The 19,064-nt window shown below is 35.9% G+C and overlaps 1 protein-coding gene across 3 annotated transcripts in view; it reads right to left on the minus strand.

Annotated features, from left to right (window-relative positions):
* LOC134212202 (ATP-binding cassette sub-family G member 1) overlaps window positions 1–19,064 on the minus strand; it is a 220,071-nt gene that overhangs the window by 58,510 nt on the left and 142,497 nt on the right. The window contains exon 1 of one of the 3 annotated variants that reach the window (XM_062689847.1): window positions 2,457–2,668. The exons of the other annotated variants lie outside the window; for them this stretch is intronic. Coding sequence (XP_062545831.1) covers window positions 2,457–2,511 — 55 coding nt within the window. The 5' untranslated portion in view covers window positions 2,512–2,668. Of the gene's footprint in view, window positions 1–2,456; window positions 2,669–19,064 lie in introns of those variants that run through there. 3 annotated transcript variants of the gene reach the window in all.

Here is a 19,064-nt window from a genome sequence, read left to right on the forward strand (position 1 = left end):
ATAAGAAAGTCAAAATAAAAAAAATGTATATATATATATTAATATATTTAAAAAAATTAAATATTAGAAATTATGACAATATGAAAATATAATACCATGAAAAAAGAAAATGAAAATATAAAAATATAAAAGCATCATAATGTGATAAAGCATAGCATAAGTGATTGTACAAATCGTGGGTGGCTTCTGTATATTGTCGCAAATTGGTACTTGGGATTATTATATTTTCCTATACAGAAGGAGTTGTATACCTGGCATGAAAGAACATGAAAGTTTGAAAATATAATAAATATGAGAGTATGAAAAAATAAATATATGAAAAAATAAGCATAAAACATGTAAAACACGAAAAAACGAAAATATTAAAATACAACATGATGACAATAGAAAAACATTAAAATATGAAAATTCGAAAATATTAGTGTATATAAACAAGAACAATTATAACAAAAATGTAAACGCAATTAAAGATATGAATGTCAAAAAAAAACATGTAAATAAAATCATGAAGATATGTAGATATGAAATATAATAAAAATGAAAAAGTCAAATTCCATCGAAAAAAGATTAATAAATATGAAAATATAAACATGTAAAAAACACTTCAAAACAAAAATATGAACAAAATAAAATAATAAAACCTGAGAATATGAAAGCATGTAAAAATAAAATAAAATATGAAAATATGAAAATAATTAAATATAAGAATAAAACATTAAAAATGTAAAAATATGTAAATATTAAAATATGAATATATAGAAATCAGAAAATATATGAAATATGAATGTACCAGAATATGTGAACATGGTAAAATATGAGAATTAATTAGTATGGAAACATGATTATATGAAAATAACGAAAATTTAATATCAAAAACAATTTAATATTTGAAAATACGAAAATATAATAATTTGAAAACACTAAGATACAGCGATGTAAAAATTTGAGAATATAAAAATATTGGAATATTCAGAAGTACGAAAATATGAAAACATTGAAATATAGAAATATTAAATTAAATTGCAATTGAAATTTAAAAAATATGAAAATACAGAATATACGAGGATATAAAAAATAAGCACATATGAAAATATAAAAGCATAACATTATTACGGTATATTTCGAAGATAGGATCCTAAAGTGATATTTATGTATGCTTTAAAAAGAAATCTTCGTCCAGACTGTTATCATAAATCAAGGTGATTGTTGTCCTAAAAGTCAAACAAAAGGAACAGTAGAGTGAATGACTATTACTGGCTTCGTCCTCCTATACCGTAACTAGGGGAGAAGAGTAATGTTGATGCGGCACTTAAAGACCCTCGCCTCAGCGACATCCTCATGAGTACCACAGAGCTGGATATTGATAATGTATTCGTTGGGTCAAGCTTTGCTGAAGCTAGTATTGTGACCGTGGTAGATCATACCCCGTAAGATACACAGCGTTACTGGTAGAATATTTTTACAGTATTTAATAGACATCAACATAAATATCTGAGATAAACTATAACGTTGAAGCATAGTAAGCAAACAAACTCACTAAAACAAATGGATCTGGAAAGTTTAATTAGATATGCTTCTGAAAAGAAACTTAGAAATCGAGTTTGACCTGTAACAATAATCCATATCAAATATATATCGTAACAGAACCATGAGCCTGAAAATGAAGATTGAAAGTATCTTGCGTTGAAAGAACGAATGTTATAATTGTTATGAATAGTATATGTAAAGGAGGCTAATGTTTTCAGCGTATTTTTTAAGTTTCGCACATCTCTGAATAAACTATCCCTATTTTTCCTTCCTATAGCTTAGCACTGAACAACACTCCAGATTGTGCTCCTAAGCGCAGATTGGTACTGAAACTCAAGATCGAAGTATTGGACATAAACATATATCTCAAAAATCGGAGGTAAAACCTAAGAAGAATAGTTTCAATCGTTTATGTATGCTCCTTCCTACACGCTCATTTTTCCACTCAATAGTGAGTAGCCTTGTATCGCCGTCTCCCTTCCCCCCACAGAAACTCTACTCACCTTTTTTCAAAAAGTGAGCAAAATCTCTGTGGGAAAAAAGAGACAGCAATAAAAAACCACTCACCGGTGAGTAAAATCAAAATGAGCGTGTAAAGCAAGTTCCTGCTTTGTACTACTTTTTCCAAAGCTTTTTTTTATTTTGTAGCCATCTGTTGGGAAAACTGAAAAACAACCACACTTTGGCAGAACTTTAGGAACTGGGACGCTTTGAAATGGAACAAAAAAGCAATGCAGTTGCCAGTATAGCTTATGTTTATTACTGACTCAGCATCTTGTGGGGCGGTGTTTATATTATGTTAAGAGCAATATCTAAACGAATTGTAAAAAGGATAATGTTCAGGAATTTAGAGACAATTGGAGAAAAACTTTTTTTTGCTACAACATAGGGATACATGGAATAATAGAATAATCATGGAATAATCTCACCGGGATTTTTTGCTTTCTCCTCTTCCTTGCTGATTTTCCTCTTGGACTTGAACATACACCCGTTTTATATAACAGATTTCCTCTTCCATCTTCGCGTACAATATTCAATTTCGGATATGATTGAATGCACACCGTTTTTCACATCTTTAAAGCACGAAATTTTTTGTTCGGTTGCCATTCTGCCAACACTGACATACTTTTTCCGAAAGTAGATGTAGGAAAAAAAACAAGTACGATCATGCATAAGAAAAAAACACTATTATGCGGCCGAGCACTCAATTTTATCACTGATCTGCACAATATGTATTAATATTATACACTTCTCAATGAATCTACACGTTTCACCCGAATTTTAATTTAAGTAATTCACTACAATTTATGTATTTTGCGGAACTGAAAACTAGAACGACCGTCGCGTGGCAGTGTAGCCAAAAAACTCTCAAATTTTTTTTTTTTTTTTTTTTTCGTTTAGGAAAAAATACATACTAGAAAGTGCTATTTATAAGGAGTATTTTCATAAAAAAAGATCCAAGAAATGTTGTTCTGGGGCTGAGATATTACTGTTTTAGTAAATAGTCAAAAAGTGTACTTGTACAGTACTTTTTCTTTACATGTTATAATTTCATCAAGATTGTGCCAATATTTTAATTAAAATTGAAAACAATTCAAAAGAAAATAAATGGGAATAATTTCTAGGTAAAATAGATTTTCTTTCCGATGGAGTTGGTTACGTGAATTACAGGATTTGGTCGGAGTATATGGATGGAGCCAGTTATAAAATGATATCACACCCAACAGTTATTGTCGCGCTTATCTTTTTCTAGAATGCTGCGGCGGTCTTACACTCGCAGGCTCGACTGCGAAGGTAATCGTCAAGATAGCCGCCGTGTTAAAAGATAGGCAGAATTTTCCCGCTCAAAACAAAACCACGTGCTTTTCGCGAAATGACAGCAGCGTTCGATTGTATTAGTGAGAGGCAACCGGAGTCACTGAGTACATGGAGAGTGTTTATCATGGCAAGTGCATACGGTGGGTGAGATTTTTATCGACTCTGTTGTGTTTAGTGACCGTTGCGATTACCTGAGAAGCAAGCAGCAGGAAGCCGCAGTATTCTATTTTATCTCGAGATGCATAATAATATGTAGCAATATACACACTTAAAATAAATCGCCGAATTCGGTAAAATTTTACCGAAATCTCAACAGCAGAACTGTTCGGTAAATAATTTAACTGATTTTCGGTGATTTTGACAGTTGAGCAATGGAAAAAATTACAAAAAATCTGTAAAATCAATTACCGAACAGTTCTGCTGTTGAGATTTCGGTAAAATTTACCGAATACGGTGAAATGAGTTAAGTGTGTACAAGTAATCAGGTTTACTATGATCTCTTCATTAGTTTTGATTCAATAATAAGATGCTTTTCACGGTATACAAAAACAAGGCAGGCTCAGCACGTATGTAAACATTCAGTTTGAACGTAAACATGTGTCGTCACTACTATCTTCGCACAAGCTGAACTGAGACGATGCTCTACGGTCTCCGCATGCGTACTTTTGTACTCTAACATGTGGCGTTAAAATATGCATCACTCTTGACGTGTCACTTTTCTTACGAGCCTACCTTGTTGTCTGTATACCGTGATGCTTTTTATGTCATATGACAGTCAAACAATTTTTTTCGTCGTATCAGTTCGACAGCTTTTCCATGAGTTCACTTGAGATATTGGAAAAGTAAAAACGGAATAAACGTAAAGTAAAAACGGGAAAATGACACTTCAAGAGTGACGCATATTTAATCGCCATACAGTATTGGAAAAAACATGTGCAACTCAAATCGAGCAATCATAAAAAGCATCAGTAAACTTCAATGCTTCTAAATCGAAATCGAGCAAGTTACTGCAGTTGACGGTTCAGGAGTCTAGATGTATGCTACATGATTATTGCAGCAATCAGCTGTCAACTGACAGTTCACCGGCAGTGTTTTGTTGACAAGAGCCATTTTGCGTTGGTCAAAACAAGTGCAACTTCTCGCTTTCTTGGACTTATTTCTATAGAAGTGCTAAAAAAAGGGGGAAAAGGATTCGTTTGTTGACAAAAGTGATCTTACTTGCGTTATTGTACCATAACAAGGTAAATATTACATGATAGACATTGAGAAAGGTCAATACTCATGTTTTCCATATATTTATGTTATTAGGCACCAAAATGGCTCCTGACAGCCTTGGATTGGAATTACGAAAGAAAGTAATCGATGATTACAAGAGCGGAATGTCACAAAAAACGATTTGCGACAAATACCAGCTCAATAAATGGACCGTTTCAAGACTATGCTCAAAATTTCGTTCAACTGGGAAGATTTCTGTGGACAATAGAGGTGGAAGACCACGGTCCACCACGTCAAGAGAGGACTCTATGATCACCAGATGTATTAAGAAGGATCCTTTTAAATCTTCCTTCAAGGTACAAACGGATTTACAGTTATCTGTATCGGACCGGACAATCAGACGACGTGCCGTTGAAGCCGGATTATTCTCTCGACGCCCTTCGAAAAAACCTCTGATTTCACTTAGGAACCAGAAGAAACGACTCCTGTTTGCTCAATCTCATATTGGCTGGGATGTGCAGAAATGGCGGACGGTTCTGTTCAGTGATGAATCGAAATTCAATATCTTCGGAAGCGACGGGATTTGCCGTGTACGTCGACCGACTGGAAAACGCTTAGATTCACGGTACTGCCAGAAGACGGTGAAGCATGGCGGAGGCAACGTGATGGTCTGGGGAAGTTTTTCTGCAAATGGCCTTGGTCCAATTCATCAAATCGATGGAATCATGGACCGTTTCGTGTACAATAACATCCTGAAAGATGTTATGCTGCCTTATGCTGAATGGAATATGCCATTAAAATGGATATTCCAACAAGATAACGACCCCAAGCACACCGCCAAAGTGGTCAAACAGTGGTTTAAGGATAACCAAATAATTGTGATGGACTGGCCGCCCCAATCTCCGGATCTGAACCCTATCGAGAACCTGTGGGAGATCGTGAATCAGCGAATTGATCGTGAAGGTGTGCGAAATAAGGATCAGTTGTTTGTACAAATTCAAAAGGCTTGGGCAGCAATTCCACAAAACTTCATTGACCACCTGATCGAGTCTATGCCTCGCAGATGCAAGGCCGTAATTGAAAATAAAGGATTCGCTACGAAATATTAAAATCGAAACTGAATTTGGTAAACAACACGCGAAGTTGCACTTGTTTTGTCCAGGAGGAAAATATTGAATTTTTGTTTTTTTTTTTAATTTTTTTCATGAATTGTTATTTAAGAATGAGGATTTTTTGTTTATTATAATAAACATGAAAAGTGCTGTTTCTACAAACTAAAAAACATTTTTCTTCACTTTTTATAAACCTTCAATGTAGAGTTTCATGATTGGGATTGACTGATTGCAAATGTTTTGTCCAATACTGTATGTTAGAGTACAAAAGTAAGCATGCTGAAATCGTAGAGCATCGTCTCAGTTCAGCTTGTGCGAAGATAGTAGTGACGACACATGTTTACGTTCAAACTGAATGTTTACGTACGTGCTGAGCCTGCCTTGTTTTTCATATACCGAGAAAAGCATCCTATGATTGAATCAAAACTAATAAAGAGATCATAGTTAACCTGATTACTTGTATATTAGAGTGATTCAGATTTTGACTTTTTCGCTCCCCTATCCTTAAACGATTGTTTTTGTTATTTTAATAGTCCTCCCAAATTTTTAGCTGATTTGGATGTAATTTGGTTGTGCACGTGCAGTTTGAAGGTTGTATGAAAATTACTATGAGAATTGCCACTTATGTAAAGGATCGTTCCGTGAAGCAGCCCAGAATCTATTTGAATATATTTAACGCATCGCCATCATAGAATAGATCCTAAGCTGAAAGTCAGTTGTTGTTGCGAAGCAATCTGACTTTTGTGAGCAAAATTATAAAGAAAACAGAAATGCTCATTATTGATATTGATGTTATTCTTTTACGTGTTAAATTGAATTTCCTACAATTCAGTATTTCCCTAATAACTTTTGTTGCCAGCATCAAATCGTTTAGCAACAACGACGATATTTCCCCTTGTTAAATTTTCTATGTTGCCAACGTATTCATACATTTTTAGAGCTTAATCGGCAATGATGGGAAACGGTTTTTTACAAAAGTTACTGTTTTCATAGTAATTTTCATACAAGCTTCAAACTGCTTGTGCTCAGTCAAATTACATCCAAATTAGCTAAAAATTTAGGACGTTTATTAAAATGGCAAATGCCATCGTTTAAGCATAGGGGAGCAAGAAAGTCAAAATTTGAATCACTCTATTGTATATTGCTACATACCAAATGTTAGGTGTGATATCATTTTATAACTGGCTCCATCCATATACTCCGACCAAATCCTGTAATTCAGGTAACCAACTCCATCGGAAAGAAAAGCTATGTTACCTAGAAAATATTCCCATTTATTTGCTTTTGAATTGTTTTTAATTTTTTGGCGCAATCTTGATGAAATTAGAACATGTAAAGAAAAAGTACGTAATTTGTACACTTTTTGACTATTTACTAAAACTGCAATATCTCAGCCCCAGAACAACATTTCTTGGATATTTTTTTGTGAAAATACTCCTTATAAATAGCTCTTTCTAGTATGTATTTTTTTCTGAACGAAAATTTTTTTTTTTTGCGTGAGGATGAAATAACTTTGAAAATTAGTCAAAAAAATGTGTTATTTTCGATATTTAAAAAGTTCTGCAGACTGTTAAAACGCATAATACCAAAAACTAATTCATGGAGAATATGGGCAAAGATCCGCAGAAAAATAAAAAAATATAAAACGAATGGGTGACCCTTAAAAAAATTGTCAAAAGACCTAATATTTGATTTTTTACCTTAAAAAAGCTCATTTTTCAAAAATTGATCTGGCGCGACCTCTAAACGATTTTTTAGAAATTCGGTTTGTTCTACAAAAATTATCCAGACAGGTATATCTTTCATTTCAGGGTTGAGCACCATGACTTTTCGAACATCGATTTTTTTTGGGACACCCTAAGTACAGTAAAACACTGTGATTATGCGAATGTTTGTCGTGGCTGCTACTGCGGCTGCCGTGTTTTTGTTTTTCTTTTACTTCGTGGCAGATTGAATGATAAAAAGAAATGTCAACCGTTCCCGTCCCTGATCGAAACCTTTCGAGGTCCTAAGCAACTGTGCAGAATTTGGACCCGAATGGTTGCTTCCTCGCTTTCCGCATTGCGTTTAAAGTTTGTATGGAAATTAATATGGGAAAACGTACATTTTTCGATTTTACTCTCAGAGGTTCAGTTCATTATAAACCAAGTGGCACAATGTGTTAAAGTATAACCCGAAGACGAATTAGCACTATCCTATTTAGTTCCTCCACTCGATTTTAACACTACAAATATGTATTTCGATCGACCTCAAATTTGTTATCATATGACCTATTGATGTGTTTCAAACTAAAAGCATCACTCAGTCAATAGTCATCAAAACTTAAAGGTGAATTGGGCTCTGTCTTACAAACCGCGTCTTTGGTGGCCTGTATTGCAACAGCTAAAAACTCTGAAACCAGGTCGTACTGCCACACAACCATCGACATCGCCACGTTTCTACTGTCGGTTTCATTTCCATCCGTGGTTAATAAAACCTCAGAACCAGAACCAGCCAGCCAGTCTGCCAGTCAGTCAGACCGTGCATACTCCCAGACTGCGGTTCAATAAATTTATCATCATTCTTAATGCTTTTCCTATAGCATGTGTGTCAGCTAGCAAGCATTCGCACACGAAGTGTCGCGACGGCGCGCAGCGCGGCATTCTCGGTACCATACGGAGACCTGATATGGCCAGGAGTGCTTCTGTTCTTGCCGTTCCGAGTTGGTGCATAAACAAATCTTGCTAAACCACAATTTCCATCTAACCAAAGTGAGGAGTGGAATCGAAAGCAGCGGTTTGATGCCGTCTTGAGATCGACCTATCCACGGATCCATCGCCATGCATGCGGCCCAACCAGTTTGCCAACCAATCCGTTTGGAAACTGTCTTCCTTTCAGCTCCTTTAGATGGCAGTGAACAACCTCACAGCTAGTGACATCGACGGGGACGACCGACCACGTGGTTGCAACATACTTTTAGCATAAACGAGACATTTTTTAATCAGCCGACGTCGAATACTTTGAGCTAAGCTAACGGGTTGTATAACTTCGAAACATCGAGTACCTGATTAGTTGAATGCTTTTCGTGACTAAGCACAGCTGATGTTTCGGATTCTAACCCGAGTGGCATTTTCCAGTAAGATTTAGGTTCGACATTAGAAGTTGATATTGTGAAACTCTTACTGCCATCATCGGTTTGAGATTGTCGTCTTCCGTGTAATGCTCGATCCGTTGGCTGTGGAAGTTGAAAAACGCATGCTCATGGTTATTTGATTAGGTGTACATAATGATGTCAAAAATTAAAAATGAGCAGAACGTTTACGATACTTTATATTTGTTTACTTCACATTCCGCAGAAATGATTTCATTTTTTTTAAATAATTCGTCTACTGAATAAACCATTTTTAAATGTCACAAAATGTCTTACTGTTGAGACGGAAAGCTGAAAAATTAGGCAAAAATTAATAATTGTTTTTTCAAGCATTCTAGTTTGAATTTTCGACGAAAAAAAATGGAATTCTCCAATGAAAATGTTTGCAAAATTTTCGTGGAATTAGAATTTGGCCAAAATTTCCATGGATAATTCCAGAAAATTTCCACGCAAAACTCTTCCAAATTTCTAATGAAAATTTTTCAGAATTTCCACAAGAAAAGCTTCAAAATTTTTAATTAATCTTTTTCTACTGACTGCTTTAATGGCTTCACATTCCAACTGGAACGGCCTACGTTTCAGCTTTGTATGCTATTACCACTTTCTCAGCTATTAATTGGAAGCTATTGTATGCCTCCCATGAGTCCCATGGATCTTGGGTTGTAAGTACAATGGATCACTATTCCCCACCCGAAAATGTCTTACACTTGACCGAAAATGGAAATGGCATTTAGGCAAAAGGCATTTAGCCGGAATGGTCGTTGGCAGTATTGGTAAAAACTCAAATTCTCAATCTCATCCACGATTCAAATAAAGCGCGAGGCAAACGTCACCCGACGCCCAGAAAATCGTCTATGATTCGACTCGCCATTTGTATCATTGCGTGATTTTTTGCGTGTTCTTCTTCGTTGAATTCATCGGAATAACGTTCTTTGCTTAAAACAATAGATAATGAATCCATACGTAAACAAAAAATACGCTTCGATTGGGTTTTGACAAAAGATATTTTAGTTACAAGTTATTTAGTTAGTCGTTAACCTCTGCCTCTCGATCCTAACCCACAAATTCCAACAAAATTCCGCATGAACTCGTGGCAAGTGCAGAGGTATATTCGGCTTGCAGTGGGCGAGTGATTGCATCATCATTTCCTCCCCCTTCCCAACATTGACTTGCATTCTGACGTGGCAGGCGCCAGTATGACCTAACAAATGAGATCACTTGTACATTGAAGATGTGTGCTAGTCACAAGCAAACATCTGTTGGTTCCCTGTGCAAGAACAGCTGATCTGGTCATACTGGAGTAGCACCGAGCTGTCAATCAAGCTCTCAAGCTCAAGCTCAAGCTCTAACGCTGTTACTCTTATTCGATCATATTTGAACTCAAACTGTTTTCATCAATAACTGTTTGTTCGATTTCTTGTCGATTGTTTCATGTATTTCCCAAGGGTCTGTAATGGGTCTCTGTCCGACATTCTTGCTACGGGCCCGATCCACCGCAGTCTTCCGATTTTCGCAGTGTGAACGACGCCTCCTTTATGTACCATCCGCCATCTGCTCCCCACCATAGATGGTACGCAGCACTTTCCTTACGAAAACTCTCAGTGCGCGTCGGTCCTCCACGAACATCGTCCAGGTCTCGTGTCCGTAGAGGACTAGACCGGTAGGTAAGCGTTTTATAGATAGTCAGTTTGGTACGGCGGCGAACTCTATTCGATCGGAGCGTCTTGCGGAGTCAAAAGTACGTACGATTTCCTACCATGATGCGTCTCCGAATTTCTCTGCTGGAACGCAACATTGTCATTATCCTCTGCAGATGAGGACAAAGAGTTATCGCTATTCTCTTTTGTTGCTTGTTTTTTGCTTTTTTAAGCGACAATTACATTCCTTGCACTGTGCACTATACATTTGTTTCGACCGCGGTCATTGCTCCGGGTCTATTGTTCTATTCTTTTGCGAAACACCGCATAAAAGCAGAGCCCAAAAGCCAACCACAATGAATGACGGCCGAAACGAGACTCTTTTACCCAAGGACCCCATACGCCTGTCACTGGCGAACAAAGCTCGTGTACTCTAGGGATCCTACATTCAGAGATATGCGAAAGCGGCCATCTTGAGTCAACCGAGCATTGAGAACTGTCAAAATCTGAGCCAAATGAACATCGTTATTGTTGCAGATCGAAAGGTATTGCGATTTTGGTGAAATAGATTTTATGAAAAGTTTTATCGAATAAAAAATTTGTTTTGCTTTCGTAAGTAAAAGTAGTCTAGTTGATGCCTTATATCGTGTTCATTCGTATTGCTCTTTAATTTTAGCGAAAATGCACTGCTAGAGGATAGACAAAATAATCAAAAAGTGTCTTCGAATGTAAAGTCATGTGCATGCCTAAACATTTTTCACTGCGGCAAGTGCTGGCAGCGTTTGTTTACGAACGTAACAGCGTTGCTAAATCATCTGGAAAAGTATTCGCACATCTCTTAATATAGGATCCCTAGTGTACTCTGCATTGAAGCCTAGAACCAGTGTTAGGGCGCAATCGTTAATACGAACATTTTTATATTCGGTTAGTTACTGCAAATAAATTCTTTTTCGAGTCCCATTAATCAAGCAGGTATCTCAAGCATACCACATCGTTATATTGCTGCATAATTGAGTGTTTAATTTTAATAAAATATCGAAAACAAAAGTGTGAATAAAAATTGCCTCGCCATTACAAGAAGGTGGACATTGTTGTTTACATTTTAGAACCAGCACATGTCGGGGTAGGGATTCAGTGCTCCGCCTTCTCCCCCTTCTTTTACCCTAAAACGAGACCTGCAAAGACGGCTTTCTTTTTCCTTGTTTTGACACTTGTTCTTCTTTTCATCACATTGATCAATTCTCAACTGTTTCCTTGAGTGTTTCACCTAAATCCCGGGTAGAATCTTCTGAGCACAATAAACGTGTTTGCAATTTACGAATTTGTAAACTTATTTTTATAAAGATATTCCTATCGGAAATAAAACATGTATTTATAACTGTTCAATAATAATCTGTCCGGCTTTTGTAGAATACTTTTCAAAGTGAAAAAGTACTCGTAAAATAAAATCATTCGGAATACTTTTCGAGGGATACCAATACTTTCACACAAAAAGGTGCTGGTTGCATCTGACAATTCGTGACAGCGCTTGCTGGTTGCAGATGAAGTTACATTTTTTCCTCTTTGCAAGTCCCGTCCCAGCTTTTACCTAGTTGGTTTCATAGTACATGAAAAATAAACAACAACCGATACCGCGTGCTGGAACAGGTAGGAAGCTTGGTATAGTTTTGGCGCGCAATATTAGTTTGATGAAATATGACAGCTGGTACGTATACGTATATGACGCCATGAAAGACTAGATGTCCACACGACGGGTTGCCACAGTCAGTATCCTAACATACCTTGATTTACGCAGCTTTTTGAATAATATTTGTTCCAGCCTGTATGTCTGTTATCTGTGATATACTTTATTTGTTATATTGGTAATAGAGTATATTTGCCTAAATACAGCATTTATCTAGAAATTTATATATTTTTATTTAAATCTTGCAGAATTGCAAAGATTTTATACAAAAACGTATTAGATTTTGTTTTTGGGTGCAGTGGCAAGTAGTGGATTTTTTTTCTAAATGTGTTCATAAACATTCTTTACCTAGAACACATATTTTAAATCTTCAATATTGTTTTCTATGAAGCTAATGAACATATATTTTAAATTAAAGAAAATAATAAAACAAAAACTTAAAAAAAATATTTTCTTAAGAGTAAAATTCTCGTTAATTGTAATGCTTTTTTTTAAATCATCTCGTGATCTTCTGGTATAAATTTTGAGATATAATATTAATATTAATATCGCTAATTTGAAGAAATTGGCATTTTTTGAAGAACTTTCATGAAGTATATAAACATAATTTTAGGTCAATCAATACCCGAAACGATATAAGCACATCTGATCTAATGAATTTCCATTAGATTTGCACGTTATAATTGTTTTTTATTCGGTTTTCCTTGAATTTAAGTTCAGTGAATTTAATTTAAAAATATTCCATGCAAGTCCGTTGTAAAAACTTGCATACAAACGCCATCACCACCAGTTCGAAGCCACCAAAATTTCAACAACATGCGGCCAGAGGAACTGGGATATGAAAATGTTTAATGAAGTATAGATATACTAGTCAGTTTGTAAATATGTGTTTCATTCGACTTTTAATAACATTTTTTTTTTCATTTTATGCTCAACATTTCTCCTCCTCCTAAAATGTTATTATGCTCGATTTCTGGTTGTTTTTTTTCGATCGATCAACTTCCAATATCCACACGTAATCTGTTATCATGTTGCAATTGTGTTGTGCTAGAATATAGTGCGAACATGATGATCCAGAAAGTTCCTTTCTTTTAATCAACAAGGAAACAGATCGGATTGCAACTTGAACAAATTCAAATCCTCTATCAGATCCCCTACCAGAGCATTCAAGCCACATTGATTAATAAAATACATTCCAGCACTCGGAAAACAAGTTGGCACATAACAAAGCTTGATAAAACTAGTGAATTTTTTCCCGTTGTTAGAGTGAAATCAGTAGTGATTTAGTTTCATTCTAAAATTTCGACCACTATTCTAGTTTGAATCTGGAGCAAAATAGAACAAACTCGCTGGTTTCCCCAGCAGTGTTCCATTCGTGTTTTTCAAATTTTTAATTTAATGAAGTCACTAGGTTGTTGCCAAGAAAAGCGCCGTAACTGCAAAATGGATTGATCCGAAGATAAAAAGACACGTTCATACACCAAAACAATTGAAAAATATTTGGATCTCGTGATTCATTCGTGGTTCAAATCTGCAGAAAATAGAACGGAGCGTTATACCAGTTTTATTTTTTTGACAGTTGACTGGTATAAAAAATTAATCTAGAACAGCTGCTGGGAGAATTATTGTTTCAGATTCATATTCAAACTGACAGCCCCGAACGATTTGAATCACTGCTGATTTTACTCTTATAAACTGACCGTAGATAAAAGAAATTGCATTGGGATTATTGCAACACCCACGCAGCATTTTCAACGCGAATCAAATAAAAAGTTCCCCACGCACGAGTAGGTTGTTGACGTTTTCCGGTTTCTGTTCCGTAGCCGTCAACGTCGCTTCAGCTTGTATGCAATCATACATAAGAATGATCGAATGCAACTTTGCTAATTGATAGTTTTCCGCCCAAATTTCTATCATAGAAATATTGGAATGATCATAAATAGCAGGAATATTCAAAATATATAGAACTGCGTACAGTTCTCGTACTTGCTTGTTCGAATGAGCATAATAAACGAGCTTAAACTGACAGTACATACATCATATCACTTGAGCAATTATTGAAAATTTATCGCGCCAGATGAAACACAATATCATATTTACATTCAATAGAACTTACTTCAATGAAAACATATTATTTTTTTGCTTAAACAAACTATCATATTGAATTCTTGTTACTTTCCTCTCAAAACCGTTCACAGAAAATAACCAGGCTTGTATACAAGTCTTCGAAGGTTGCTTGCATAAAACATATTTTTAAATAACTTTAACTTAATAAAATTGTAGATAAATCACACTTATTGTTTAACTTGTTCAAAATGCAACACGCTTCGAAAGATTAGATGTTTGTGATCCATTTTGGACCTTGATTGACTAGTAATTCTTTTTATAGGGTTAACGATGGCTTTTCTAAAATGCTCAAAATCATTGATTTTACGACATTTATTAAGGTATATCTCAAAATCTCGACGTGTTAGAGCAAACCTGAAGTCAGATTCGGTTTCAGCGAGCAAAAATCTATTAGGGACACATTATTTAGTGTTAGGGACAAAATCTTGTTGAGCTGTGTAATTTATCCAAAACGTTGTTTAAAATCTCACCGATTTGTACCGATTTCCATCTTATCATAATTTATTCATCTTACTGAAAGCCTCGACACCCAGGTTTTTTTTACACGGTTTGGTTTTAGTCGTTTAAGACCTTCAGCGTCATTGAAACAATGAGTTGACCCCACCAAAAAATTCACAAAAAATCAAAGAAAATTCAGGGGGTATTTAAAAAGTTGTGAAAGTTCGGGTTTACCGAGAAATTGAAGAATTCCAACCGTGTAAAAAAAAAACCTGGGTGGATATCCATTTCATTTTTAGCTAACTAACTAGAATTACATCCCACACTACCACAATCGTGCCCAACTAATATAGACTTATTGATGATTTACATACAAACACGTTTCTTGCATAGTAAGTGAAAACACCAAAGAGCATTGTTTTTAATTTTGCTAGTGGATAATCAACATCAACACGCGTAGGGCGTGATCGAGATGTATAGATATGTCTATCTGTCAAAATTCACACCCATATTACCAGCAAGCGCATGCGCAATGAAAACGATTGGAACGTTCATGCTGTGGTGCCAAACGGAGAAAACTCAGAGCTGCGCAGAAAATGCAATGTTTTTCACCGTCATTCAATCTATTCGTAATTCAGAAATTCTCTACTTCACATATTTGGTGAAGAAATATAGCAATATTTATTATTTATTAAAGTGTAAATCGATTTATTCCTTGCTAAAATAAATGAATAGTAACCCTTCAGTTTCGTACAATCTGGCATCCCTGTGTTGCTACAACAGTAGTGAAATGGGATTGAAATATAATCAGTGCTAATTATGTTTTGGGAGAATTTAATCCCATGGTTTTTCAGTTTTTAGAAGCTAGTTTTTTATTTTAAAACGCTAGTTAATTTAGCCGCAAGTGTGAAAAGTGTACTGCATAGAAGTGTATGGTGTTTTAAATAGTGCATTCCGCCAAATCCAGTGATAAACTTGAGTGGTGACGGCGTAGTACGTATGAGCGGGTGTAGAGAACCAATCTTATAAACTAAGATTTTCATCTTATCTTTTTATCTATCTTATCTATTTTTATGAATTTGAATATTATTAGTGAATTATATCTGAAACTAATGATAGTATCACATAAATTAATCCCATGGGAATGTGCTTCTATAAGGGTAAAAGACTATTATTCTTCCATTTACTTCCACTATTCACTTTTATGTATCAACAAGCAGATACGTATTTCGTTTCCTACTTGGAAACTTCTTCAGTGTTTGTTATCGACTAAAATAACACTGAAGAAGTTTCCAAGTAGGAAACGAAATACGTATCTGCTTGTTGATACATAAAAGTGAATAGTGGAAGTAAATGGAAGAATAATAGTCTTTTAACCTTGTAGCATTTCCCCTAAGACGCTCTAAAAATAATTAATCATCGTGCTTCTATAGTTATCAGTTTATTAGAACAACTGCGAAAACACTGTTTGTTTTAAGCTTGAAGTTAAGCGATCGCAAAATGAGATTATTATTGGATCTGAGATTGAAATAGGAGCATATACCCTACCTAACTCTATCTTTATTAGTGAAACGAACCACTGAGTCATGAGGCAAATCATGATGAAGCAACGTGCGATGAATGATGAATGTTCCGTTACTATCCAAGGCCAAGGTGCAAAGATTAAACAAATTTGCATTGTTCCTCTCATTATAGCTTCATAGGAATTGCTTCTTAATAAGTTATCATTTCTATCAAACCGTTAAGATGTTTATCGTAACAATAAAAACGCCACTCTCGCTTTCAAACTTATTCTCACGCAGTGCAACGACCGATCCGACTGTCCGCGACCAAAGCTCATTGGAGCCACAAGAAACGGGGTCCACGACGTTAGGCTTAAGTACGATAGAAATAAGGGCCGTCAGACATAGTTCGTTAGGCATAATGCACGTGAGGCATAATGAACGCTGTTGAACGCATAATTCTGTCTTAGGCTGTTCTTTGGGTCATTTTACGCCTAACGTACATTATGCATAACGATGTCTTTTTTATAAACGAAATATGAAACGGCCTATAAAGATAACATATAAAATCTAGACAAACATTTGAAAAGGGCGTAACAGACAAAATTTATTCCTTCTCGTTCTTCGTCTACATATATAGTTATATATGTAGACGAAGAATCACAAGGAATAAATTTTGGCTGTTACGCCCTTTTCAAATGTTGGAAATCTAGAAATAATGTTTACAGCCCCACGACTTCAAAAGTAAACATAATAGGTACTATACTGCCTATGATCGCATATCAGTCCCATCTTTGCAGGATTTTCTATTCATATGGGACAAACATGCGATTGTGGGCAGTATATGCGTCTAGCTGAATACAGTGACACGGTCGCAGATGATAAAATAACAGAGCGGGAAGTAATCAGACGATAATGGAACAATTCACACCCAGGCTCTAAAACTCTCTTCGCCGAACAGAAATGTGAAGTCCTAAAAAAAATGCGGTAGCCTATTTGCCATAATGACACTTAAGTTTGCCCACTTCTGTTTACCTTTATTCTGTGCCGGTCTCTCTGTCTCAGGAAGGTACAATTTGATGAACAGTAAATTAGCGGTGCGCAAACATGCCGTGCGCCAACAGAACCCATAGTCTAAGTCGTCTGGGTGCTGAGTTGTCAATAGAGCAAAATAAGAGTCGTTCAATGGGGGAGGCGGATAAATGCAAATTAATGTTTGTATTCAGAGGGAAGTCATCAGCAGCGTTGTTGAGTGCTAGGCGGTAACATCCATGATGTGGCTGGAAGCATGCGAGTAATAGAAGCAAAATGCGAAATAAGAGAAGAAAAAACTCAACAATCAACGAGAAAATGATTAACAGCAGGAGCAATGAGTCATAATCAGTTAACAATCTATCCGCGGTGTCTAGTGACGCAGGTTTCATGCTACTCAAGAAACTGGTGACCCTTGTGACCGAAACTCGAAACCACCGGGGGTTTATTTTTTGTTCTGCATAAGTAGAAATCAAAGTTGGTAATCTCTTATTTTCATTGAGCATTTTCACAGTTATTAACTGCGAAGTTTCGAAGACATGCTACGATTTATGCACAGCACACTGGTACTATAGAAAGACAGTAGAGGTTTTCCGACTCAGAAGTCAAAAGGAACATTGCTTAATTTGACATCAACAATAAATAGAACATGCTTTGTCGATATTTTATGTCTTTTTTGTAGACCTCGCATATAAAAATAAAAATAAACGTAACATTCAATCGATCTTACTTTCAAATAGAAATAAATCTAAGCCGTGCTTGCTTGTAAAATTCAGTCAAATTAAGTTGAATATCAAGTGTGTATTCGTTCGTTGCAATAAGCAGCAACACATAGTTAAATTTTCCAAATTATTTGCTGTGCGTCAAAAATGAATCGGCTCGCCGCCGTATGAAAATTAACCACGCCGTCGAATATGTTTTACCACGACGATGGCATTTTACTCTGTTAAGTCTAGATTTATCTAGCTCCTGATGATTGTCCATATTGTCTGCCAAGTTCATATGGCAATTATCTTTTCAATAATTATGCAATATTTATTCTCATTTTCAATAAAGTCTAGAACCAACAAAATTGAAAGCTGATGAAAGGCTTATTTCATAAAATTGGCTTTTTCAGCTAAAAATGTAGCTTATTCTGCCTGAATTGTTTGTCGGGGATCCACTACAGTGACGAGCATAATAAAAATCCCACTTGCCGTTTTCCATACAAAATGGTCAATTTTTGAGTTACTTGTGAACCAATTTTGCTGAAAATTTGACCAGAGCTCAGACTTAACTTGAATTTTACCAGTCCTAAGTTTCGATCATATTGATTTACAGAGTAAAAAATATTGCGGTAATTCCAAAATGATTTTTTGGCAAAATTTTATTTTTTAAATATCTACGCAACCGAAATCTAGATTTCCAAAGATGACCATTTTGTATGAAAAACGGCAAGTCGGCAGGTTGAAGCACAACCACTTTGATGTTGCATGAAGAAGAAGAAGCAGAAAGATGATAATCGCAAAAATCTCAAAGGGAAAGCATACGAAGAAGCTTTTATAACTCTTCTCAAAAATTCTAAAAGCAATTTAATTAAAAACGGTAAGGAAATTCCTGGAGGAACTTCCGGACATATTCCTGGATGAACTTCCGGAGGAATTCCTGAAGGAACTTCCGGAGGAATTCCTGGATGAATTTCCAGAGGAATTCCTAGAGGAACTTCCGGAGGAATTCTTGGAGGAACTTCCGGACGAATTCCTGGAGGAACTTCCGGAGGAATTCCTGGAGGAACTTCCGGAGGAATTCCTGGAGGAACTTCCGGAGGAATTCCTGGAGGAACTTCCGGAGGAATTCCTGGAG

The sequence above is a fragment of the Armigeres subalbatus genome, chromosome 2 (assembly GCF_024139115.2).
Source record: "Armigeres subalbatus isolate Guangzhou_Male chromosome 2, GZ_Asu_2, whole genome shotgun sequence".
Classification (NCBI taxonomy): Eukaryota; Metazoa; Arthropoda; class Insecta; order Diptera; family Culicidae; genus Armigeres; species Armigeres subalbatus.